The following is a 26,052-nucleotide window of genomic DNA, read 5'->3' on the forward strand; positions in this document are numbered from 1 at the left end:
TTTACTTTTGATGTGTTTCATTTTTGTATTGTCAAAATGACAACTTATCTTTTCTGCCTAGCTTCTTCAGCTTCGGAGATTTCAACTGAAATGGAAGCAATCCTGGTGAAGCTGAAAAAAAGTTTTATGGTTGGAAACGCAAAACAAAAGCCAACTCAGTAACGTACGTATTAAGGTCTTTCTCAGAAAAGACTTGTGTTCGTTTCGCGTTATTACTTTCACTCGCGCTAATTTTAAACTTTGCTCATCTAGCTATGCAGTACAATAAAGTTGGTTTTTTACCGCGGGCAAATATGTTTCAAGTCAGCTGAGAGTTATGTTTTACATTTCATTTGTATCTTTTAGATCCATCTCTGTTCAAACTGATAAGTCGTCGTTGACAACAAAATCCAGCAGCAATGGTGTTTTGATCGTTGGTGTCGTATGTGCTTTTATCAGTAAGTCTTGTTTTTGTATGTCTTGCTTTTGTATTTCAAGTATTTTTTGCAATATAAAAGAAGTTCGAAAAACAGACATTGATATCAGGCACGAATGCCTATTATTTATATTTCTATTTATGTCAGCACCAGACCCCCCCGTTTCATTTTGTTCTCCGCACATACCAGACGCCCTGTTTCCCCCTTTTCACGTTTTTTTCATTCACTAGAATCAGTACTATTCCAAGATTTTTTGGTATCCTTTCCTCGGAAAACTCGTGTTCTATATAGTTTCTTCCAAAGTGCGTAATTGATAATGACTGCTTTGCCTGTAAACCAACTTTTTCCGTCTGTTTTAGTTCTCCTGCTCATAGGAATTGTCCTTTACGTGATTGTCCGACATCGCAGAAAGGGTTTATACAACAAGTTCGATAATAACTTCAAGTATAATCATGAAGACGAAAGTATTGCTTATGAATCTCCTGAGGGTGAGTTGCTATTCCTCTTATGGGTGCGTGACCTATTTGTATCATGAATATTAGGTCGCGTTTTTCTGGCTCATGTTTTAAGCTCCAGTTTTTCAGTGGCCAGTATAGTTTTGTCTTATGTCGATTATTTAACTTAAAAGATGGGTTTATGTAGAATGCGCCTCTATTGTTGGGAAGGGGAGGGGTAATGCAATATTTATATATTCATGTTATACTCAACAGAAAAACAAAACCAATTGATTTCTAAGGAACTTAACACGACAGTACATAAATATTTCCTCTCCCCGAAGCACAAGCGGCTTTCTACTTCATAGAGAGCAATAGTACCTATGTCTGACACATCTTATGTCTTTCACTTTGTATAGTTGAAGTTGCTTCAGGTCAAAAGCGTCGTCACAAAAATATAGAAAGCGTTCCTTTGGCTGATGCTGATGAACTAACCTAGAAGGACTTACAGGCTTTACCGAATCTTTTGCATGGCTGTAAATTTCATCTTTTATTTTTACTTTGAGTTTAAACGTGTACTTTGTAAAACGTTTTGTAAAACTTTGTAAAACCGCATGGCGTTTCCACTAACTATATGTTATGGGAAGTAAATAACTCTGTGTATTTGAAATAACAATGAGAATAGTTTGTGGATGTGAATATTTCTAACGCAGGATAAACAATGTGTAAAGGTACTACGACAATAAATTTTATTTTCTGTGTTTGTGATATTGTCTATGCAACGATGGCTCATTTGTCAACTATACATCATTCCTTGAGAAGATGTTTATATTAGGATTTGAGTTTAAAAATCAAATCACTTCTGATGAAGTTTCTAGACAGACTTGATATTACTTGTGTCATGGATCGATTTCTCTGCTATAAGGTTGTGATAACGGTCGATAAATGAAAATGATGATACCTTCGTAATTGTCTTTGGTAAATTCGCCTTCTGCCAACTGTGTTTCCCAGTGGATGGAAAAACACATCGTAGACTGGGAGTATATCTTCCACTCTACGTCTACCATTAAAGTAAACCGGGCAAATACATCAGTTTTACTTTTCGTAAATTTCGGTTGTGTAACAGCTGGGTCCTCAATCCTAATGGTCATACCCCATTTCTTTACTGAGCAGATTGGCCCTGCTAAGTTTGTGATGGTGAAAATCTAAATGATGATGTAGTTACCTTTGACATTGTTTAAAAATATCTCTTGCGTAATGGTAAATTGAATTGTGGTGCTGTAAATCTCCATGTGAACTCAAATTAGACATTTCAAATCGACTGGTTTAGCATGAACAAAATTTTTACATATCATCTTCAATACCTTACCATTTTTTATATACGAAACACATACTTAATAAACAATACTTACAAGTGACTAGCAGGCTTTTTAAATCGTTCTTACACAGGCAGCACTAGATGCGTGGTTGAACCATATTGGACCATATGGGTTGGACTATGGACTTAAGTTTTCGGTGGAAAACCGCTGGCTTATGACCTTCGATATCACTGGCGTCTTCCACGTGAAACCGAGGAACTAAGTGAAATTATATAAATTATTTTCTGAGGTTGAAGCCGCCACGTATTTATTTTAGACTTTTGGACATCGTTTCGGGATTTCCCAAGACTGATTGCTTCATTTAGGTATGTACATATTTCATGTCATAAAGCATTTTATGCACATTTACACGTTTGCTCTTCCATTCAAATTGAAATTTGTACTGACACTGGATATATATGTACATAGGCTAGCAAAGCGCAAACCCATCGAAATTTCACTTTATGTCTACTATCTGTTAAAGATATAACTAGCTGTAGTACATGTGTCTTGTTTAGTTTGGTTTAGATTGTTTTGCTTTTGAAAATAGCTTAGTTTGTTGAAAATATGTGTTAATAGCGTAATCAGACCCGGTATATTATGCAATAATCATGGGAGGTTTCGGAGGCATGACTAGTCTACAATACTATTGAAAATGCTTAGAAAATCTTTAAACAAACATAACTTATGTATTAATTTGGTTTACGCTTATGTTCATCTAAAATGTTTAAATATTTTCTCGTGATTTATTTGACGCAACTAGAAATTTTGTTTGCACTTTAATTATTCAATCAATTTTGTTGTAGAAGACTTGTCGATGAATAGTTTTGTATTTCGTGTGAATAAAGAAATCGTTGCGTGTAGTACGCACATCAGTGCAAATTAAAGTAATGGTCTTTTTTTACATTACATGTCTGTGTTTGACCGGAGAATTTGATTAATTTTAAACTTTAACGCAGACATGATATGCAATTACGCTACGGTAAACTATACCTTGCATTTGAATGGAAATTTTACGAACTTTGTAAAGCATTTCAGAGATGTTTTTGTCGTTGCTTTTAAGAAAACCAGTGTGATATGCATAATTTCCATGCATCTCATATCTGTCTTTGTATGAGGTCTTTTGTTCAAAGCTGAACATTGAGCCTTTATATTTTCATTAACTTACTGTGTAAATATTTGAGAAAATCTTGTGCTTTCCTTGCTTGATAAACATCTCTTAGAAGTGTGGCTGACAGAAATTGTTAAAAAGAAGCTTGAAATAGCATTGTTTGTTCTTTATGCCAAACTTTATTAGCGCTATTTAGATGGAAATGAGGAGTTTTTTTCTTGGGGTTATAAGGTCATTTTCACAGTCAAATTACGTAACCCACTTTAAACTCGTTTATTGTTGAGACTTTTTATTCTTCATATCTAGAATTGTGTAGAATGCCAGCTGTTGCCACAGATATTAATGAAATTTCAAACAAGGCTGAGCATGAAATGTCCAAAGATAAAGCGGTAGCCAAATGTCCTTTAAATCTCTCAAAATCTAACAATGGAAATGAACACAACGGTAAAATTTTTTTATTGACTTCAATAGAATGACTGAGAGTAGAGACTAGAATGGAGGTAAACAAAATTAGGATTTGGGTGGGGGGAATTTGAAATGGGTAAGGAGGGATTGTTATGAGCAGTTGAAATGGAGGAGGGAATTGGAATGGGGGTAGGGGTTTGAACCGTGCAGGGAAAGTTGGAAGTGGTTTGCAAAGAAGATAAAGGTATAAAGATGCTAGGGAAAAATAAGTAAGTGGGCATAAATCTTGGTCTAGGGTGCAGAGAAGTTGAATGGGGGTGTGTGTAAAATTTTTTGTTTTTTTTGTCTTTATGACCCATCAATTGATGACAAAGATGACATCATTATTGATGTTTTTGTTTATTTCAGAAAAAGTTATAAAAAAAGAACATGAACAAAAAAGTGAAGATAATCCACCTTTGTATTTCTTAAGTTTGAAACTCATTGTTCCAGGATCAAATGAAGCTGTTCCTATCCAGGTTTGAAATGTTAAAGGTTTATCTTGGCCTTAAGAAATTTTTGTTTTTTATAGTGAACGTATAATGTATTTGAGAAATGTTTTGTGGTGGTGGAAGGAATGTGGTATTTGTTGGAGAGATCGTAAATAATATCTAGAAATATATATTGATGTAGCATCATCCTTCAAATCTTGATCACTTATAGTTGTTCAAACTTAGTGCCCTGACATAACCAAGATTACTTAAGTCATGTATTTTTTTCTTGATTTGAAAAGCATTGTACAAATTTAATGTTAGAAAAACTTGTTGTGAATGCCTGCCTGCTAGGTTTTAGGAAATTATCACACCAGCTTTATCTAACATTTTGTACAATGATCTGCAGATCTCCTCTCACGAGACCATTCAAGATATTCGCCAGGTCATCTTAGAAAGGCAGGAAAGCTGTTTTAGAACATGTGTCTCGTTGTATTTTGATGGAAAACGGCTGGATGATTTTGCTGAATTACACACAATAGATGGATTGAAAGATGATTGTACAATAAAGATTATTGAAGGTTTGTAATGGATTGTCAAAGGTTTGTAATGGATTGATGAGGTTTGCGCTGTGTATAGTCTGGACCTTCTCCCTGTTGTCCACATGGTCATATATAAAGAATAAATATTATTAAACTGTAATTTGTGAAATTTTTTATCAGATGTCAAACAAAGTATGCATGAAAATGTAATGATTGCTTTCTCTTTTCTTTTCCTAATTTCGAGTAATTATGATGAAAATCTGTGATTCGGCCATTGGAATGATAAATGTGTCTTCTTCCTTCTAATCTTATTTCAAAATGCTACCAACTTATCATTGTTTATGTTTACGCTTATGACAAATGTTTTATTTACATCCAGAACCATATTCGGCTCGTGAAGCTCGAATCCACTTGAGAAGATTACGAGATTTATTAAACACCTCATTTGAGAACAACGCGCAAAATGCAAATGATAATTTATCATTTTCCTTCTATGTTGCTGTTTCTGGCATGGAGCTTGAAGGTTTTTAATCGATTTTAAAAATAGTTCAAATAAAGTGGAGTTTTGGATTGACGAATTTTAACTATATAAATCATATTGTGATATTTATTTTCAGAGGAAGTTCAAGTTTTAAAACAAAAACGTGACAATGTTAATGCCTTACCCACGGATGAATGTAAACCTCCTGATTATGTTTTTCCTTCTGACGAAATACCTTTGTCAGTAAATGCATTATTTCCAAAGTCTTTGACAACAAAGGTCAGCGATACGTTGTTAGCAAGTCTGCTTTACCTTACCAACTGTATCCGTTTCCACATATTTCTTACATCTTAACGCGTTGAAGCGAGGTTGGAATACCTGGACATACGCGTTTTCTTCATTATGCAAGCAACATCTTCATGACATTTTAAAAGACCTTCAAGTTTCCGCATTGTTAATAATATTTTACTCAAAAACACGACAGTTTCACATGTCTAGATGACCTTATCTTGATCAATATAAAGGTGCTACAATTTGATATTTTATTGCAAACTGTCGATGAAAACTACAAAATGTGCTATATGATGTCATAATCAGATGTTATTTGCATAATAAAAAAATGAAATACCTCTGGAAAGAAATAAAAATAACACAATTCTATTGAAGAATGTACAAAGTCGTTTTAAATGGTTATTTTATCTCAATAAAAAAACTGTAAAATTTGTTCACTATTTTTTTATCTTACATTTCATTGTAATTTTTATAGGTGCCCGTATGTTTGAAAGAACTGTGTTTGAGCAGTTGGAATCCCCCTCCTGGGTTCCGTAAGTTGGCGGGAGACCTATTGTACATTGACGTCATCACGTTGGAAGATGATCACGTGAACGTGACGTCATGTCCATCGGGTTTTTATATAAACAGGTATACAGGATTCTCCTGCGTCCGACTAATTTTCGTTGATATGCTGTTATTTGGTGCCCAGCCATTTTATCACCTGTTAAAAAGAAAATGCCAAATGTTTGGTCATAGGAAATTTTATTTGACTTGTAGCATAAAATGTTGACGGTTCCAACTTTAATGAAATGTTTCTGACACAACGATATTAAAAAAATCTTATAAAAATATGATGATTTTGTTCTGCACATGTTGATTGTGTCATGAATTTACCGTTCGGTCAAAACTTGTTTGAAATTGAAAAACTAAAGAAATTTCCTTTTGGATTCTATGCAATAAATTTACGTTTAATATTTTAGAAGTAACAATTCTGTGTTTAATCCTGTACCTCGACCAGAGAGTTGTCGGTCTCATACGTTAGTTGGTCTGCTTTCGCAGGTATCAATGAAAAATATGTTTCCATGTCTTTATTGTTCACCTTTGTCCCACTGAACAACAATTTCATATTATTTTGCAGCTAAGTCCACTTTTCAAGAAAAACTTTACGCTGTTACAAAAAAATAGGTAATAAGTTATATTTTTGTGCGAAACTGGATTTGAAGTCATTCAAACATTTTTTCCACTGTTGTTTCTGTGTTAATTTATGTTACAGCCTGAAGAAACATCCATTGGAAGTTTTACCGACTCCTTATCAAGGTATAGCTACATTGCCGGTATATTATCCCGTATAGCTACATTGTTTGCTATATGGTTAGCGTTGATTCGTTGAATTTTGTTCATGTGATTGTTAGCTATATGGTTAACGTTGATTCGTTGAATTTTGTTCATGTGATTGTTAGCTATATGGTTAACGTTGATTCGTTGAATTTTGTTCATGTGATTGTTAGCTATATGGTTAACGTTGATTCGTTGAATTTTGTTCATGTGATCCATCAATTAAATGCAATGAATACCTTGTTGGAGATTAACTGCTAGTAAATGAAATACTTTATGTTTAATCCTTACGTACAAAGTTTTGTTTTACCTGAAAAATTTAGCTCATTATTTCCTCGTAAAGTTTTTGTTTTATAAATAAGATTGAAAGTTGACAATTCAGGAAATTGTAATTTGCTGTAACGTACATGTTACAATGATACAAATTCTCATCTAATAGTGTTTCAGTGGGCCGTTCCTAAACTTGAACACTTGGAAGATAGAATGAGAGCCGAGGACTGTAAGTATTCACTCCATGTGTTTATATAGCAAAGTCCTGTCATCAACTATAAATGTATTTTTGGCTTTTCGCAGCTTCTTATGTAAGAATTGGCCACGAAGAACATATGCCTGGGCAGGTACAAAGCAATTTATTATTTCACTAGTTTTTTAGTGTTTCAAAACAAAAATATTGTAAAGCCGCTATATCCTGATAAAACCACGTTGGTAAGGAACTTCCTATCTTCCCATTGTATCCTGATAAAACACAATCTTGGGAAGAAACTTTCCTATCACCCTAATGTACCCTAATGAAACCATTATATCCTTGCCAAGTAACCGTCGTATCATTGTATTGTACCCTGAGAAAACCACTAATACCCTTAGTAAGAAACTTTTGTTATATGTCGTAGTTACGTGACTGGAACGAGGAACTTCAATCTGCAAGAGAATTACCTAGAGGAAATTTACAACAAAGATTGTTACGAGACAGGGCTATGTTTAAGGTATGTATAGTATATGCAGAATACTTCACGAATTAACGTGTTTTGAAACATGCTGTCATCATTTTAAATAAATGAACTGGCCAATAAAATTTGTAATATATAATAATTAAATAATAAACTTTCCTGCTTGTATATTAAATTGTCTTTTTCGACAAGAAAAATTACAAAACTCGAAAAAAACAAAGTTTAATCAATGTGGAGCGAGTACAAAACAACAGAAGTTTACATATTTTTTGTTTGTTCTATCTTGATGGATAAAGGGAAACAGAAAAATACAAAGTTCATATAATTAATTAAGTACATATATAGTCCGTACTAATGCCATAGATGTGTAACTATATTTAGATAACGAGTGATTTTGTTATGGCTGCTACACGTGGAGCGATGTCTGTTGTTGATGGAAATGTTATGTCAATCAACCCTGGTGATGATGAAAAGTAAGTTGATTGTGATTTGCTCACTTTCTTCAAATGGAAGATTTACATCAAACGATAAGGATTTAGGTGACGTCATAGCTTCAAGAATGACGTGGCAACTATATATATTCTTCATAAAATTTTTTTTAGATCTCGGATGTATATCTGGAATAACATCTTCTTTAGTTTGGCATTTGATAGCAGGGATCATTTTAAAGATGTTGGCGGTAAGTTTTTGATAAAAATGTCAATTTCAACGAACAAAGAATATATTGATTTCAGTGTATGAACGTTTTGTTTTCCAAACCACAAGAAAAAAAGATTTGTCATTGACCATTTCCATTAGTTATTGTCTCAGTTAAATTTACATTTAAATTCACATAAATACTGCCTTTGTATGAATTATAATGGAGTCATGCAATTTTGTTTATCTTACTAAAGCTTACGGAAACTATAACGACATGCGAAAATATTAAACTGAATTTATTTTATTTTTGTTTCAGGTGATGAGGCCGCCTATGCTGCTGCAGTAAGTTTTAAATTATTGTTCTTAAGCATATATTTTATCATTCATTTCAATTTCTGTCTTTCTCAAATCCCCTTCTGTCTTTCTTGAATTCTGTTATGTTTACTATTGGTTGTAACGTCACTGATGTTGACGTGTTTCCATACTGTCAATACAAAATGTAAAACGTCCGTAAACTTTAAGGGCGCCGACCTACAAGGAGTGATGGCATATAACAGGATTGACGTTGAGGTTTGTGAATTTAATTTTTTTATAGATAGAGCTATAGATAATTTTCATAGTCGAGCTTTCAAAAACGACCATAGAGCAGTTGTTGAAAGATGGTTTTTGAATTCTTCTGATATTATATATAAAACGTCATTGAATTAGATCTTCATTATTTTGTTTGGTGTAGGGTCTGTACACATTGGGTACTGTAGTTGTGGATTATCGTGGATATCGTGTGATAGCGCAGTCCATCATACCCGGTAAAGCATATACTGCTGTCAAGTTGTTTTGAAGATATGTTATAAAAAATTTCTCTCTTTACCATTTAGGCATTTTACAACGTGACCAAGAAAACTCTGTTATCTATGGCTCTATTGATGCTGGAAAGACCATCACGTCTAATCCAGAGTTTTTGAAACTGGTATGCTTGCTTCATATGTATATGTATAAAGTGTGCGAGTATGAATACTGGAGGTTTACGTGCAAAGTATTTTTAACTGCTGCGATTTTTTTCCAGCTGAGTAAAGCAGCCAGACCTCTCAGAATATGCAGTCAAAAGTAAGAGATTTTTAAAAGGATTTTAATGTCGGATTTTGATTTTGTTTTCATAAGGATGTTTGTATATATAATTAAGATGCTGCCGATCTTACTTTATTGTTTATATCAGGAGTGAATTGTTCTTGAAACATAAGTCCTTATGTACTCCAGTCTAGTTTCTTAGTCAAGAATAATCCAATGTTGAAACAGGAAAGCTTACATGTTGCAGTCTATAGAGTCTTCATCAAGAATGATTTGATGTTGAAACTTGAGTTCTTATATGATTCAGTGAACTGTCTTTGTAGCGAGAGATTTTATTTTGAGACTTGAGTTCTTAAATACGTCACTGCAATGTCTTTATAATTCATTCGTTGTTTCAGGGTTCTTGACGAAAAAGACGAAGAAGTTGAGTTGATTTCCTCTGTCGAATGCAAGGTATTGATGATGACTTACAAATATGCCTCTTTTTAACTTTTTGTGCTATTATTCGTTGTACTTGTGAATTTATGACATGTAATTCGTAGGGAATACTTGGTGCTGATGGACGTCATTATATTTTGGATTTATTTCGAACATTCCCAACTGATGTGAATTTCTTGGAAGGTGAGTTTAAACAACACAAACAATTAATGCCAGGGGGGGGGGCAATCTGTGTCATTTTTTTGCTACGTCTGAATTTGTGTTTGCTGGTTTATTTATCTTTTCGTTTTTTTGTGCAGGTGCTAGCTTAGAAAATTCTGAGGAAGTCTTTAAATATCCTTTAAAATACAAGACAAAATTAGTCACATTGCGACCAGAGTTGATTGAGTCTTTTATTGCGTGAGTAATTTGAACCATTCAGTATGTCTTTGGATAGTTTGTGTTTACTTGAAACCTTTTTTGAAAAAAGTGTTGCTGTTTGCAGTTTTTTTCTTCACCTTCTGAGTCAACGCATCTTAAATACCATCATATTTTGTTTTTCATGAATATATTTCAGTTTTGAAATAAAACACAATCCCAAAAAGGACATCTTGTAAACTTAAATTCAAGTTATCAAACACGACAGTTAAAAGTGTAATATTTCGTTACGCTTTTCATTGTCTTGTTTAATAACTTGAATTTAAGTTTACAAGGCGTCCTTTTTCTGATTATGTTTTACTTTATCTCTTATGAAATTGTCGTCTGGTCAAGGATTATTCCAGGTTTTAAAGCCTGTTATACCTGTTCACTCCTTTTCATAATTGGATGATAGTAAAAGAAAGTCATTTTCTTCATTTGTAGACAACTTCTGTGCTGATTCCTTCATGGAATAATCCACGTTTTTTTCATGTTTCAGGACTCGATACGTGAATTTTTTGAGGCTTGTTGCGAAGAATGTCTCATTTAAAACTAAAGCTAACGAGGTATAAAAATAACAAAGTAAATGGTTTGAACCCGGGAGTATCGTTACATGTTTGTAAATGTAGATCGTTCAGGTTGGTATAGTCCTGAGAAGGACTGTTTTTGTTGTTGTTGACTGACGTTTAGACAACCTTAGCGGTAGTCATCTTCAGAGTCAAAACTGAGAAGGACATCTTTTGACTTTGAAGATGACTACCGCTAAGGTTATCGAAACGTCAGTCAACAACAACAAAAACAGTCCTTCTCATGACTATACCAACCTGGACGATCGACATTTACAAACATGTATAAAAATAATTGTAATCATTTACATTGTAACCCATGCCTACTAAGGAGCTGATTAAATGAGCCCGGGATTCAGCAAAGTGTTAAATGATTTTAAACGATTCAATACTTATCATGAAAGAATTAAGTCTTTTTGAGCAATTTCACAATATTAGGACTTTATACACAATCAATTTGGCCTGGTTTTGAGAATTACAACACGGAACGACGCGTATAAATGTATAAAGAATGATTTTAAATTGTAGGATAAAGCGCAGAGCTCGATCGACGAGAAAGATTTTGAGACGATGAATGACGATAATCATAACAAAGATGATGAAGGAGAGAAATCAAAAGTGGTGGAAGAGGAAAAGATAGAGGACAAAGAGAACAGCTGTAAAAAACCAGCTTCTGGTAGGTGCTGTTTTGAAATTTTCATTCTGTTCAAACTTAAGGCGCTGTTTTGATGTACAAGGTGCAAACGTAAAAGTCCACGTTCTTGAGTTTGATATTTATTTTAAAGAGCATGTGCCCGTAAACTGTATCAGTAGTAAGTGGGTACATGTAGTAGTAAGTGGGTACATGTTTGTGGATGTAGATCGTCCAGGCTGGTAGAGTCCTTAGAAGGACTGTTGTTGTTGTTGACTGACGTTTCGACAACCTTAGCGGTAGTCATCTTTAGAGCTCATCTGTGTCACCATCACTATGAACAATTGGTTGATGCTTGAGCACATGCGCAAGTGATTTCTCTTATAATTTGTGAATAAGCAGGCTATTTACTCCAAGCAGGTGCTAGCAGTTGCTGTTGGTTGTTGTCATGAACCTGAGCGAGAACAGTTTGTTTAGTCGGCTGTGCATACTCAAATGATTTTTTTCTTATTTTGCAACAGACTGAGCTAGTTACTAAAAAATTGGTCCTGGTACATCGAGTTAGTTATTTCCATGATTATGAACTCAAACAGTTGGTTATGTGGATGCTGTAATTGGCATAAACCACCCATTATTAGCTAGTCACACCTGTGGTCAATAAAAGACTGGCCTACCTATTCTTTCTGCTCTCTAAGTCTCTTTTTTATTACAGAAGAAAAAGTGTCACATGGCGCGGGAAAAAATGGAACTGTAACTTATGAATCATTAAATGAAACAGGTTGGCATTTTCTTATTCAAGTATCCCAATTCCTTGTCATACAGTTGTTTTGCTCATTTTACTCTGGAGTGTTGTTTTTACGTGTAACATCGTTGTATGTGCTCTGGAGTGCTGTTTTTTATATTTAGTTTCGCTGTCTGCACTCTTGAGTGTTATTATATTTCTTTTCCGTGTAATTTCGCTTTGTGTACCGCGGAGTGTTCTATTTTATGTGTCATTTCATTGCTGTACTCCGAAGTATTGTTTTACGTGTAATATCGTTGTCTGTACTGTGGAGTGTTGTTTTTTTATGTGTAGTTGCACTGTCTGTACTGTGGAGTGTTGTTTTTTCTATGTGTAGTTGCACTGTCTGTACTCTGGAGTGGTTTTTTCGTGTAATATCGTTGTCTGTACTGTGGAGTGTTGTTTTTCTAGGTGCAACGAGTCACTTTATTTATATAAATTTTTAAAAATTGTTTTTTATGATAGGTGTAGAATTTGATGTTCAGTTTAATCCTGATGCGTACAATGAAAATGTTCGACCTGCTGAATGTGAGGTTGATGGTCTTACTTCATTATTTTGTCATTTCGTTAAAGTTACTTTTGAGAAATTTGTGTATTGGTGATAAAATATATATCTTGATGATAAATATTGTACAATATACAGTGGATAGGGGTCTATATTTCCTGGATGTTGACCCTCCCCCCCGGGTGGGGTGAATATAACAGCGAGGCGAATTTCTTGAGACACCATGGTTGTAGCATAGTTATACCAAGGACTCAATGTTGCTGATTTATTTTATTCTTTGTTTTTCCTTCCACAGAATGGTCGTTTACCTAAAGATAAACAATTGATTCAAGATGTTGCGTCATTTTTGTCGCATGCCGTGATCGCCACATTGGTAATAATTTAATGAATTTTACAACAGATTTTCCCTTACGGAAATGTTTTCTGTATTCATCAATTTTGAAGACATTTCAAAAACAGTTAATTAAAAAAGTATTGTAAAATTGGAAAGGAAAGTTTGTTGTGCGCAGTATAGTATTATCAATTACCAAACCTCTTTTCTCTTTATCAGGTAAAGGACTTTATCACTCTTTCCCAGTCTCCAATGGATGGTGCATCCTTTACTGAAATCTTGCATGTGAGGTTGGTTGATCCGTATTTATTTTTCATCCGGGCCTTGAAATTTCTGTTACCTGTTCCTTCTTCTCCGTGATATTTATACTGTACAAATAAACAGTTAGTGAAGAGTGACGAAAAATATTTTTAGAGGGATCAGCATGAGGTATATTGGTAAAATCGCCATCTGTCTATCGGAGAAAAAAGATTTAGAACATGTCTATGTAAGTAATATTCAGTGGGGGATTTACTGGGGAGGTGTGAAGGGTTGTGAACATCCTAGCCTTTGTTGGAGGGGGTACACGAAGGGTACAAATTTCTCTGCTATATAACAATGTACCTATCAAGAAAGCAAAAGAAAAAGCCATGTCTCCAATGTAACCACCAAAAATCTAATTCAAACTAGAGCAACCCACCCTCTCGAAAGAAATCATCTTAGGTTCATCCCTGGTTACATGTAAGATAACCCTTCCACGTTGTGGGTTTTTGTCCTTGTGCTTAGTGATGTATTGAGGTAAAAAATATAAATCAATCCCACAACATATACTTGTAACAAATAACGTAGAAATTAGGAATGCCGACATTGTTTCATAATATATTTTATTTGTCGTTACTTTTGTTTGGAAAGCTGATGAACAGAAATGCATCTTGTATTTTATCTTCGAGCATTGTGCATTGATAAAGTCCTGTTTGATATGCGTTCTGTTGCATCAACACTAAGGCATGAAATTATGTTATGATATTTGTGTTTGGATTTTATCTAGAAAATTTGTATTTCTGAAATGATTTCGAGAGCAGCAAAAAGAATATTCAAAGCTCACTTAAGAGAAGGTATTTTATGAGCTAGTTATTTTTCCTGTGTGATGACTGCTCAGGATATGAATTGTTTACAAACATAGATTGTTTTTCGATTCGCTAAGCTGTGATGATGATAACTCGTTCTTGTATTTATTACGTTGTGTATATTTTGTTGCAGCTTTACAACAATATCTTTCAATAGCTGTCAGCCATTTTCTTAACTGTTTCCTGGTATGTTGTGTATGTGTTTTCCTTATTATTATAAGAAAATGCATACCTGTGTAATTTCATCTTTGATTTCAGAGCTCATATCCCAATCCTGTGGCCTGTTTACCTAACGGCGAGGTATTCTTAGTTAATATAATTAATATATTGTGTGAATATTGTAAAATACTGTCTACCTTTAAAGTTCGCACATAAGAGAAAAAAGAACAAGAAAAATAGAGGCAGTAAACAAACTCTAGCTGGTGAAGGTACGCTCGGTTTTTTGCTACGTACTCTTAAAAATGTTCGAGTAGTTAAACAATGATTAATTTGGGATATTTAGACATAATTCTGTATAAATGTCTTTTTTGTCCTTAGTCGCTTGGGTTAAATTAACTCCCAAGCTTCTTTGGTCGTGGATTGTCGACGAAGTCAGAAATCACTTTGGCTTTGAGTTAAAACAGTTAGTAACTTTTGATAGATATTTGACTGGCATTTATAAGAACTTTAGTTCAACTTTGGATTATTCTTGATGAAGACTAAAGACTGGAGTATATAAGGATTTAAGTTTCAATTTAACATAACTCCTGGTGAATACACTAGACTGGATTCTACGTTGACTACAATTTCATTGTACTGTTACTCCTGTATTTTTATTATATGACATTTGCTCGTGTGACTCACGTACTATTGCATCAAATTACATTCAGATTTTATTAACTCTTTTACTTCAGAGAAAGTATAGATGAAGTTGTTGATACTTATGTAATACAGCCGTTGTCTCTTCTAAGATCATTCTGTTTGAAGACAGGTTAGTAAAGATTCATACATTGTCATGGTACTTTGTAATGCTGTAGTTAATATGGTCTTGGGTTAAATAATACAAAAACAGGAGGATGATGGAGAAGATAACTTCTCTAATATCAATCTTAATTTGGAAACCAATGAATAAATAAAATGAAATCAATAGATATTACACACTGCATTTTTTGCCTCTCTGCTGCATCAATCTGCTTTGTTTTTCATAGGTGTTCAAGTCCTGTTACATGATTACGACTTTCGTTCAAAGAAGGCACCGACTTTTAATGAAGAACATATAATGAATATTTTCCCAATAGTAAAACACACGAATCCTAAGGTGAGAAGTAAAATAATCCTATTGTCAATTTTTTAGCGGATTGTTGAATGTTGACCTAGTTTGCCTGGCAAAAGAGAACTTTTTCGAGTTTTTATACATTCAAGTGTTTACAATTATTCTGATTGGATAATAAATCGCCAATATTTCAATGACGTAACCTACTGATGATTCAACTTTTAACAAAATTATAATATTTTACGCCTTGCTTCAACGTGCTAATTTAACCAACTTTCAACTTGCTCTTTGTTTTTTTCCGTAGTGTTAATAAAAGAATATTTATAAATTTTTTTAGGCAAGCGATGCAACATCGCTCTTTGAGGCTGCTCAAAATAAACTTCAATCAGGTAATTTCGTTTTCAAGTAGTCTGGTATTATTTGTTGGTGCGTAAATAATGTCAGATAATGCATTTAAAATTGTAAAAAGATTTGAAAATTCTAAGAATCGTTAATACTACGTTCACAAAGCTTTTCACAAATTCTTTTTTCGTGTTTCATATTTTATATATTCCGTTTTCATGTTTGCATTAATCACAAGTGAGAAAAGCAAGTTGTTATGGAATAAAATTGGCTACGAAAATTGTATTTGTGGTCCGTTTAGGTCTACTGAGTGAATCACATACCGTAATGGTTGATGCTTTGAATCTCTACCATCAAGTGTATGGACCATTGCACAGTGATATTGCTGTCTGCTATAGGTAGTTTCCATCAACTGTATGAAAGTGTTACATTATTTATATTTGTGTATGTTTTGCATTTGGTCTTTTGGATCATAATTCAGTTTCTTTAATCCCTAGGCAAATAGCTCGGCTTTATTACTTGGCTGGCGACTCGGTTCAGGTATACTAATAATTCTTGAATCTTACGATAAGTATATTTCTTCCTTCCAATTCATTGCTTTACAGCATAGTTTTCGTTGCTGTTATTTGCTGCAATTTCGCTTTGCTTAAACGCGGAAATTTTCTATTACAGGCTGTTTTACATCAACGAAAAGCTGTCGTTGTCTGCGAAAGAGTATACGGTATTGATCACCCAGACACGATAATGGCATATGTAAGTTTGTTAACATTTATTACTGGTTCTTTGCTATTCAGTGGTAGTTTTTAGTTTTAGCTGTTATTGTTTTATAAGTGGTCTGTAACCATTTATTTGTCGTCAGTCTGTTACGTACTATTCAATGGTGGTCTATTGTACTATTCTATGGTTATCACTTACCATTTAACGGTGGTCAGTTACTATGCAATGGTGGTCAGTTACCATTCAATGGTGGTTATTTACCATTAAATGGTTGTCAGTTACTATTCAACGATGTCAGCTACTATTCAATGGTGATCAGTTACTATTCAATGGTGGTCAGTTACTATTCAATGGTAGTCAGTTACTATTCAATGGTGGTCAGTTACTATTCAATGGTGGTCAGTTACTATTCAATGGTGGTCAGTTACTATTCAATGGTAGTCAGTTACTATTCAATGGTGGTCAGTTACTATTTAATGGTGGTCAGTTACCATTCAATGGTGGTCAGTTGCTATTAAATGGTGGTCAGTTAGTATTCAATATTAGTCTGTTGTAGTAATCAATGGTGATAAATTACCATTCAATGGTGGTCAGATACTATTCTATGGTGGTCAGTTACTATTCTATGGTGGTCAGTTACTGTTTAATAGTAGCCTGTTGTATTTTTCAATGGTGGTCAGTTACCAGTCAATGGTGGTCAGTTACCATTCAATGGTGGTGTGTTGTACCATTGAGTAATACTGTAATTAGATGTTTATTGTGATGCCTTCTGTTAATCATCACTTCAATTTCTCTTTTCAACAGCTTCATTTGGCCTTATACTCTCATAATGCTGGATTGGTTTCTGCTGCTCTAAAATTGATGTATCGTGCGCGTTATCTTGCCTTAATTGTCTTTGGCGAAGGACATCCTGACATGGCTACATTTGATGTAAGATACATCCTTTATGATTTCGTAACTTAAAATTATTTTTAAGTTGAAATGGATGTCACATTTTGACCTAAACCACATAGTTGTACTTTATCGTCAAAACCAAATCTAATGTTGCCTTTTCCAAACCACTTCTTCCTGGTCACTCCACTTCCAAACCACTTTCCACAAACCATCTATATACTTCCTCCTCTATAATACATCTTTCCTAGTAATACCGTTGATCAATAAACACTGTGTACTCGAGTTCTTATTTACAAAAAAACACACGAATTACACATTCACCTTAGAGCAATATTGGCTTAATTCTACAAGGACAACGAGAGTTTGATCTTTCCGTGAAGTTTTTGGAAAACGCTGCAAAGATACAAGAGAAGTATAATGTTTTTTTGATGTTATATATAAGATATGGTCTAGGCAACCTGTCTTTTGTGTCATTTGGAATGTTCTTGAACTTTTTTAGATATCATGGTCCAGATAGTATACACACGGCGATGAGGTGAGCTACTCAAGCAAGATATTAGTGGGGAAATAATTGAACCAGGTTTATTATTTACATGAAGCAAAGAGGCTGTTACTGGAGCTTGTTTTCCCATTCTCTATCATATTTTCATGCACTTTTTCTGCACTGTAGAATACTTATTTTGTATATGATGTTGTTCATTATATTGTTGTGTTTTTTTTTGTTTATCATTAGTTATCATCTTCTGGCAAGAGCTAAAGCGTGTGTTGGTGATTATCGTTCTGCTTTACAAAGTGAAAAATTAGCTTTCAATGTTTACCAAAGGAAGGTGAGAAAACTTCGAGAAGTGTTTCATTTCATTTAATCGAACATAGAAGAATTTTCTTTCTTCTCCAGTTTGGTAACTTGGACATTCGTTGTCAAGAAAGTTCTGAGTTTCTTAAACAACTTACAAAGCAAGCAGTTCAGTTGCAGCGAAAGGTATGTGTTTGAAGTTTTTGTAGTTTTTAGTGTAAAGTTTCATCGCAGTATTGTTATACGTAGAGCGATACAACATTATGATATTAGTAGTATAAGTAGTATAAGATTTGAATTCAGTTTTTCTTGTGCGTGATGCAACAGAAGGAAAATCCGCTCAAACACTAGCGTTTTTTTTCCATATCTGTAGATAGTTAGGCCACTGATGTATTTGATACAAAAATAAATTGTTCAACTTTTCAACTTGTTTTATCGTAGCTCTATTAGCGTTTGTCTTCTAATCTCTGGAAGAAACTTATCTCTTTATTTTGATCACTAGTGATTGTTGAATGTTATCATTGTAAAAACTTTGAAGTTTTGAGAAGAACTCTTGTGAAGAAAGATAACAAAAAGATAAAATTCGAAAGCAAAAAACCCCCATTTCGGGCCATGCTTCCCGATAACTACTTAAGCCCAAGGCACTAGAACGCCGCATGTTAACGTTTCGGTAGGAGATTTCGGCCCCTCCACGCTATCCTGCTTGGGAGATGCAATAGCAAGCTTCCGCCCATCAGACCCCGAGATTACCTGAGATAGGCCTTGCTTGGGGTACGCAGGAAGAGTGCGGTCGCCACCGAGTGTGGGCCCCTAAGCCACTGAATACTATATCGCACCTAGCTTCCACTGCTAGTTTTTGCTTTATATATATATATATATATAAAAATTCGAAGGCTTGCGAAAGTTGTGGTATTATCAATGTCACTACTGCGCAAGCCCAGATGATTTCTCTCTTAAATTGTTACTTAGCATGCTATTTACTTCAAAATCGGTGCTGGTAGATGCAGTTGGTCGTTGTCATGACCATGAACTTGTGCAGTTGGTCAAGTCGACTGCGCATGCTCTAGCCAACTGCTCATGCGCTGATGATTTATCTGGAAATTTGTGACTGAGCGAGCTAATTACTCCATAATCGGTACTAGTACAATTGGTCGTTGCCATGACGATGAAGTAGGAGAATTGGTCTAGTCAACTGCACATGCTCAGATGATTTCCTATTAATTGCCACAATTATAGACGATTTTTCACTATTTATTTCGCAATTTAAGGGCATTAGAACGTCTCATTGTTAACGATAAGAATTTTTTACGACTCCGAAAATGCATTTGTTTTAATTTCACGAATTTCATCTTTTCTTTTCTCACATTTTTAGCTGAACGAATTGTCTGGCATTCGTGGACAATCAGATTCAAAAGCTGAGGCGAGTATTAAACTTTTCTTATTCTTATTTTGCCAATTACATGAATAATGTGTTGATGTTTTTAAACAAAAAATGGCACCTATCTACCTTGTCTTGAAACCTCCTTTGCCTATCTTAAACATTTGTGACCATTTGCACATTCAATCTGGGAAATTCTGTTCTGAAAATGCTTCATTATTTCGAATTATATTTGAATGTCTCGTGGCAGGTAGCCTTGGTATATTGTTTAACTTGTATAGACTTTCATTTGATCACGAAAGACTCACGTTTGATCATAAAAGTTCGAAAGGAAATATAATCCAATGCACGTATTTCGACTGTTTCGAGAGTTCTTTTGCTAGTTATTTCCACACACTGTTGTAAAATAGTGCTCAACTACTTTGTCTTACTTGAGATACGAATGAATTTGTTGGATTGTACCGTTTTCTGAGCACAGTGTACCGTTTTGTCAGCACACTGTAGCGTTTTCTCATTGCACCGTAAGAACTTCCACTGCCAATCTTCCTTAGTACGGGCATTTAATGCTTATAATTATTGTTTATACAATTGTTGACGCACAATAATTTTCTAAAAACTCATTTATAGGTTGCCGTTCCCCAAGGTGATCGAGAAGAAATATCTCGTTTAATGGGAATGATTACGGGTCTTCAAGACTCACCATCCAGGTAGAAGATCAGTACATCAACAGGGTGCTATCTTATGTATAAAATGCAATTTGTCAAAGAACAGAAAATGCATCTGTTGCTCTTTCACTCTCTCTTTCTGTCTCTCACGATCACCATAAACTTTCAGGATTCTATGGTTATTTCTTGTTTCTTATTTAAGTGCTGCAATATCATCGTATTAGTCCATTGCCTGCTTGATTATTCCATTTTATACAGCTTGCTCCTATCCCATCTCCTGATCACCCCCCATTTATTACTCTAATTCCCCCAATCCCTATTCTAAATCCTTTTGTCACCCGCACATCAAACATGATCTCTGCTTTTTAATAAGGAAATTAAATTTTATTGAACCTAAAAATCTCGGATTTTTTTTGTGATTTTGCACAAACCATTTACTTTCATCGCAAGAATGATTATCATGTATTTCTTTACAGAATAAAGGAACAGAAACAGCAAAGCTGAACATTGTGCTATATGTGAGTACTTGAAATGTCCGTTTATCACCCTCTTGTTCTCCTGTTATAATCCTTCTCTCTTTGGGTTTGGACGACTTTCCCATCGACTTGTTGATCGAAATAGTCTTATGAATCCCCCCTAGTTATTTATTATTTATATAAACGTTACATTGCTCTTTTAAATGATGTGTGACTGCTATAGCAGGAATAATATTTGCAAATTGAATTCAACTTCTAGAAATTACACTTTTCATAAAGAACTAAAACGAAACATTTTTTTACTCGTCCATTTCGGAAGCGATGGGTCGAAACTTAATCAGATATGTATAACCTTCGTAAATTCATTGTGCTTGGGATTAGGATTAAGATTATGTTCATATAGTGAGTGCTGGAGACAAAAAGAGGAATGGTTATTTGTACATTAGGAAATGTGAGAATTAATTCGACCGTATTTTTCGACAACTTTATATCTTTAAATATTCGACTGTATATACTATTTCTTCGTTTGAAATATAAACTTTATAAATGTTGAAACTTCAGCTCAACAAAGATTCGTTAATATGGTGAAAATGTTCCAGTAAATTTGTCACATGATACGTATTAAGAGAATAATGGTTTGAACCTGGGACTCCGGGAGATCGTTACATGTTTGTAGATGTAGCTCGTCGTGGTTAGTAGAGTCATGCGAATGACTGTTGGTGTTGATGTTGAGTGGGCGTTTCGACAACCTTAGCGGTGGTCATCTTCAGAGTCACTTGAGTTTGTTGTCTGGTTCATACGTCATCGTTTTGTGTAAAGAAGAAATGAGTGCGTGTCAATTGTGTTTGTTGCAATTACTCTAAAAAGTGTTTGTTTTACTTTCAATGCTAATTGTTATTTCATCTGGTGGTTTTTCATTTTATTTATTAATTTTCAATGATCCCTAACATACTTTATTTTCGTCATCTGCCTGGAAAAAGAAAAACACGTGAGGTGTGGACACTGAAATTTTATGAAACCTACACTTGGATTAAAATTTATTTGAAGTACGATGAACTACCTACATAACACCGTAGAAATTCTTTGAGTGAACTATGGATCATCGTTATTGTTATCGCTCATGGCAAATTGACCCAATCTGAAAAATTACTGACGAAATTAGTATAAGAGGGAAGGTGTTTAATTTGAAATACTATGGAGTATGGATAGTTATAATGAATTTTTGTTGCATCAACTTAGTATCAATTACATAAGATATTTTCTCATATTACTTCAAAGTCACTTGAGACTCAAGAGGAAGAAATAAATTGCAACTTGTCTCTTTTGATTTTTCGAATCACTGTATGATAATAATATTCCTCGCTGCAAGAATGTCACAATTAAATAATGTTCTTTCTCGGATCGGTGAATTTGGACCATTTCAGCAACGTGTCTACTTAGTACTCAGTATTGTTACTGTTTTGCGATGCTGTCAGATGTTTCTTCTGGTCTACGTCGCCGATAAACCACCTTGGAAATGCGTTTCACGAAATGCAGGTATGGTGTTTGACTCAGAAGACTTTCCCTGTCTAGAGAATGGCTCTTCGTGCGAAGATATGCAATTTAGCGATGAATTTACTTCCATTGTCAGTGAATGGCATTTAGTTTGCGATGAAGAAGTCAAAAGACGTTTTGCAAGTGCGGTAGTAATGACTGGCTGCCTGCTTGGTGCTCTTTTGTTTGGGGGTATGGCAGATAATCGAGGAAGAAAGACCACCATAATAATACTCGTTTCCATTTCCTCCATGAGTTGTTTGGCCAGTGGATTTGTTTACTCATTTAACCAGTTTGTTATTCTAAGATTCATTACAGCTGCCACGTTGAACGGTGCAAGTACTGCTGTCTTTGTTCTGATATCTGAAATTGTGGGCCAGTCTGTCAAAGGTAAGTTATTTGTGAGCCTAAAGTGTCTTGGTTGCATTGTGAATTTCTTTATCTTTGTAGTTTGGTGATTTCTAGCTGCAAAATGAACAAATTGTGTTGTGTTGATCTATCTGCCTTGTTATATTATTCTCCAGCAATTTCAAATCAATTTCTCATCAAAACTCTCATTACTATCAACCACATATTGTCTGCAGTATCTAACTTGTTCTTCAATTTCCACAATTTTTTAGATGTTGCACTCTCAGGATATCAAGGTGTTTATGCCTTTGGTTATGTTGTACTAAGTGTGTGCGCCTACTTTGTCAGGGATTGGAGATATCTCACCATTTTGACATCTTTTCCTTTGCTACTTTGCTCCTTATTTCTATTAAGACAAGGCTTGTGTGAATCACCTCTTTGGCTGTTAGTAAATGGTCGACTTAATGAGTGCAAATTGTTAATTAAAGAAATTGCCAGAACAAATGGTAAAAATATATCTGAATCAACTCTGGAAAAACTGTCACTTGATGTACCAGTGGCAGATGGCAAAAATAGTTCACAGTCATTATCCCATCCTGATAATATAAAGAAGATATTCATTTTGAGTGGCGTATGGCTCCTTTTTTCAATGTTGTATTATGGATTGTCCTTTGTCTCAGGTAGTTTAAGCAATAACAAGTATTTGAGTTTCAGCCTCTCTGGTATTATTGAGATCCCAGCCTTATTAAGCACTAAGATGATACAATTTGGTCGAAAGAAACCTTTGATTTGGTTTGCATTATTTGGTTCTGCAGCATGTTTTTTCTGTGCTCTTTTACAAGGGGCCAACCAACCTTATGTTGGCAATGTGCTTATGATCTGTTCTCTTTTTGGAAAGTTTGCTGTGGCAGCATGCTACAACATCATTTACATATTTTCAGCCGAGCATTTTGCAGCATCTGTTCGAAGTTTTTCAATGAGTGTTCTTTCAGTAGCGTCAAGTTTGGGTGGTATTTTAGCTCCTTTAGTACTTGGATTGGAGATATTCGACACCAAAATTCCCTTATTTTGCTTTGCTTTGGGGGCGATGCTAGCTGCAGGATTAGTTTTGCCATTACCAGAAACCGTAAACAAGGCTACACTGTACAAAAAGGATGAGTAGACATTGTTCAGAATTGAGTTGTACTAGTCTGAGTAAGTTAATCATTCAAATAGTTTCTGTAACTTAAGTCCTATCTTCATGCTGTGTATGCATATTCTAATTAGACATTTGTAGTTAAAGTTTATTATATTATATTATACAAATGATTTTAAATTGAGGACTTTAATTTTATACTACAGTTTGGCTTTCGGGAGTTTTTTAAAAAATGTGATTTTATGTTGATGCTGTTACTATTTTAAATGTTGAAGTGCACCTTGGCTTCTTCCAGTTCCGTAATGTTATAAATATAACTCAGAAGACCCATTCCTTTTAATAATTAATGAAGGGTTTATCACAAGCTCTTTACTTTTACTTTATATAAGCATTATTCAGCACCAACACTACTGATACAAGCTGGTTAGAAGATTGTTACACAGCTCAATGCCCAAGCCAAGTGAGATATGTATTAAAGTAAACATTCAACTATGAGCACTGGATCATAATAAAGCAACTAACAAATTTTAACTTAAATGTATCACTTATCCTGGTTAGTGAGAAGGCAGATTCCCCTCAATTTAGCAATCCTCTTTCTAATTCCAAACTTTATTGATTACTATGTATGAATCTCATCACAATTTTTGAGATGATGTAGTCATAAATGCTTATTTCACTACTTTACGCATGGAAACTACAAAAATTTTTTTTTAAGTTTGAGGTGCTTAAGTTCAGTGTTATTTTAAATATGCTGACATACAGTTACTAGTTTTATGTGTCTAATGTGTTCCACATACATACAAAAGAATTTCATTGCTAACTATATATTTTTACAAATTGTGTCATCCCTTGTGCATGCTATTGAATATCCTTTGTAATGAAAATTGAATTTTAGAAAACCTTTTTGCCAAAGAGTCCTATTTGTTATTGTGACACTCTTTAGGTAAAACTCTCTTCATTTAAGTGAGAACCAAACAGACTATATTGGCAAAAATGTTTTTAAAATTGTATCTAACACTTCATAGAATAATTCATAAATTTACCGTACAGGGTATTAAACCTAATATAAAGCTAAGTGTTTATATCATAAATACATTCATATAACATCACTTTCATAGTAATTACTTCATAACTTATGAGTTGCAACTAAAATTATTAAATTTTCTAGTGCTGTTAATGCAAATCAAACACTCAATGTTTGAGAAGTCTCATTGTTCTAAATAATAAACAACAGCTTCGTAGGTTAACAAAACAATGACTGTATTTGGCACTTGTCTCAATAGATGTGTCCAAAGACCACTATAAAATGCTGTCCATCCCTCTTCCTTAAGGATAATCCTAGCGGTTTGGGTAATGGAACTGTACCTAGCCCTACCAAGGACCTTGTTGCTTTGTTGCCTGAGTCTGGTCCTCAATACCTCATGTGGATAACCAATAACAGCTGCCGTTGATTTGGACATAATTGATGCCAACAGAAAAGTTGTGGCATAAAATGAGTTTGAACTTTCTCGATTACAAAATTTGTTGATCTTTACCTTAAGTTGCTCATAGATCAAAAAATTTATAACAGTTTCCCCAATTCCCAAATATGATGCTGTAAGGCCAGAATAAAACTTATGAATTCCTTCCTTTTGGTAAATTCTCCACATTGTTCTAAATAGTCCATCATGCTGTTTACCTTCATAACGTGAGCATTCAAGTTGCAAACGAGTTTTCAAAAACCAAATGGGATTAGTCATTGTACATGATACGAACCCTCCAACAACTGAGGAAACGATGGGTAGAATAAAGCTCTCTGACGGAATACCGCAATTCAGCAAGAAATTTTTACTCTTTGAGTACACCGCAAAGTATATTGCTCTTGAAGGAGCTGTACCCACTAAATATAGCTCTAAACCACGAAATAAAGAGCGCCAACCTTCTGTCTTTATCATATATTGCATATAAGTAAATATAGCACTGTATTGTTTTGACAGAACAGTTCTGGCATGAAACTCTTGCTGTGAAAAGCCGGCGAAACTGACATTGCTATATTTAGTTTTTCCCAGTCGAAAACCTGACGATTGCAGTCTAGTTTTGATAACGTCAAACGGCGATGTTACAACAGCACCTACCGTTCCTCCTATCCCACCAGCAACGAAATGATTAAATGAAGAATACTGTAAGTTTTTTTTCTTAACGCTGTCGGACATTATTTTGAAACGCAATTTGCTGATTTTCACCATGCAAATGCATGTGCACGCGCAGTGAACTCTAACTGGCACGCGCATGTCATGCGTTCTCTAATTA

The 26,052-nt window shown here is 34.5% G+C and overlaps 3 protein-coding genes across 3 annotated transcripts; 2 read left to right on the plus strand and 1 right to left on the minus strand.

The window, feature by feature from the left end:
* Positions 1-65: 65 nt before the first annotated feature.
* Positions 66-22,083, plus strand: LOC124435083 (clustered mitochondria protein homolog). The gene is made up of 53 exons (XM_046985030.1): positions 66-163; positions 346-437; positions 776-904; positions 2,486-2,534; positions 3,626-3,763; positions 4,133-4,242; positions 4,604-4,775; positions 5,116-5,259; positions 5,354-5,496; positions 5,984-6,138; positions 6,471-6,549; positions 6,629-6,675; positions 6,764-6,807; positions 7,265-7,324; positions 7,399-7,442; positions 7,716-7,808; positions 8,154-8,245; positions 8,375-8,451; positions 8,728-8,753; positions 8,934-8,981; positions 9,145-9,217; positions 9,287-9,378; positions 9,475-9,515; positions 9,875-9,929; positions 10,019-10,097; positions 10,214-10,313; positions 10,810-10,876; positions 11,405-11,552; positions 12,220-12,285; positions 12,754-12,821; positions 13,089-13,166; positions 13,344-13,414; positions 13,539-13,611; positions 14,152-14,218; positions 14,364-14,416; positions 14,489-14,530; positions 14,595-14,658; positions 14,768-14,852; positions 15,124-15,200; positions 15,418-15,527; positions 15,820-15,871; positions 16,126-16,222; positions 16,322-16,364; positions 16,497-16,577; positions 17,346-17,471; positions 17,762-17,847; positions 17,935-17,970; positions 18,169-18,262; positions 18,331-18,414; positions 19,601-19,648; positions 20,234-20,313; positions 20,748-20,789; positions 21,728-22,083. The coding sequence occupies exons 5-52, from the start codon at positions 3,637-3,639 to the stop codon at positions 20,773-20,775; spliced, it is 3,825 nt and encodes a 1,274-aa protein (XP_046840986.1). The 5' UTR covers positions 66-163; positions 346-437; positions 776-904; positions 2,486-2,534; positions 3,626-3,636; the 3' UTR covers positions 20,776-20,789; positions 21,728-22,083.
* A 7-nt stretch (positions 22,084-22,090) lies between these two features.
* Positions 22,091-23,943, plus strand: LOC124435085 (organic cation/carnitine transporter 4-like). The gene is made up of 2 exons (XM_046985032.1): positions 22,091-22,670; positions 22,901-23,943. Exons 1-2 carry the CDS (start codon positions 22,091-22,093, stop codon positions 23,788-23,790), a joined length of 1,470 nt encoding a protein of 489 aa, XP_046840988.1. The 3' UTR covers positions 23,791-23,943.
* Positions 23,944-24,478: 535 nt separating this feature from the next.
* LOC124435087 (solute carrier family 25 member 36-A-like) lies at positions 24,479-25,989 on the minus strand. The gene has a single exon (XM_046985034.1). It carries the CDS (start codon positions 25,986-25,988, stop codon positions 24,972-24,974), a length of 1,017 nt encoding a protein of 338 aa, XP_046840990.1. The 5' UTR covers position 25,989; the 3' UTR covers positions 24,479-24,971.
* Between the last annotated feature and the right edge of the window lie 63 nt (positions 25,990-26,052).

Source organism: Xenia sp. Carnegie-2017, unplaced genomic scaffold (genome assembly GCF_021976095.1).
Source record: "Xenia sp. Carnegie-2017 unplaced genomic scaffold, XeniaSp_v1 HiC_scaffold_14, whole genome shotgun sequence".
Taxonomy (NCBI): Eukaryota; Metazoa; Cnidaria; class Anthozoa; order Malacalcyonacea; family Xeniidae; genus Xenia; species Xenia sp. Carnegie-2017.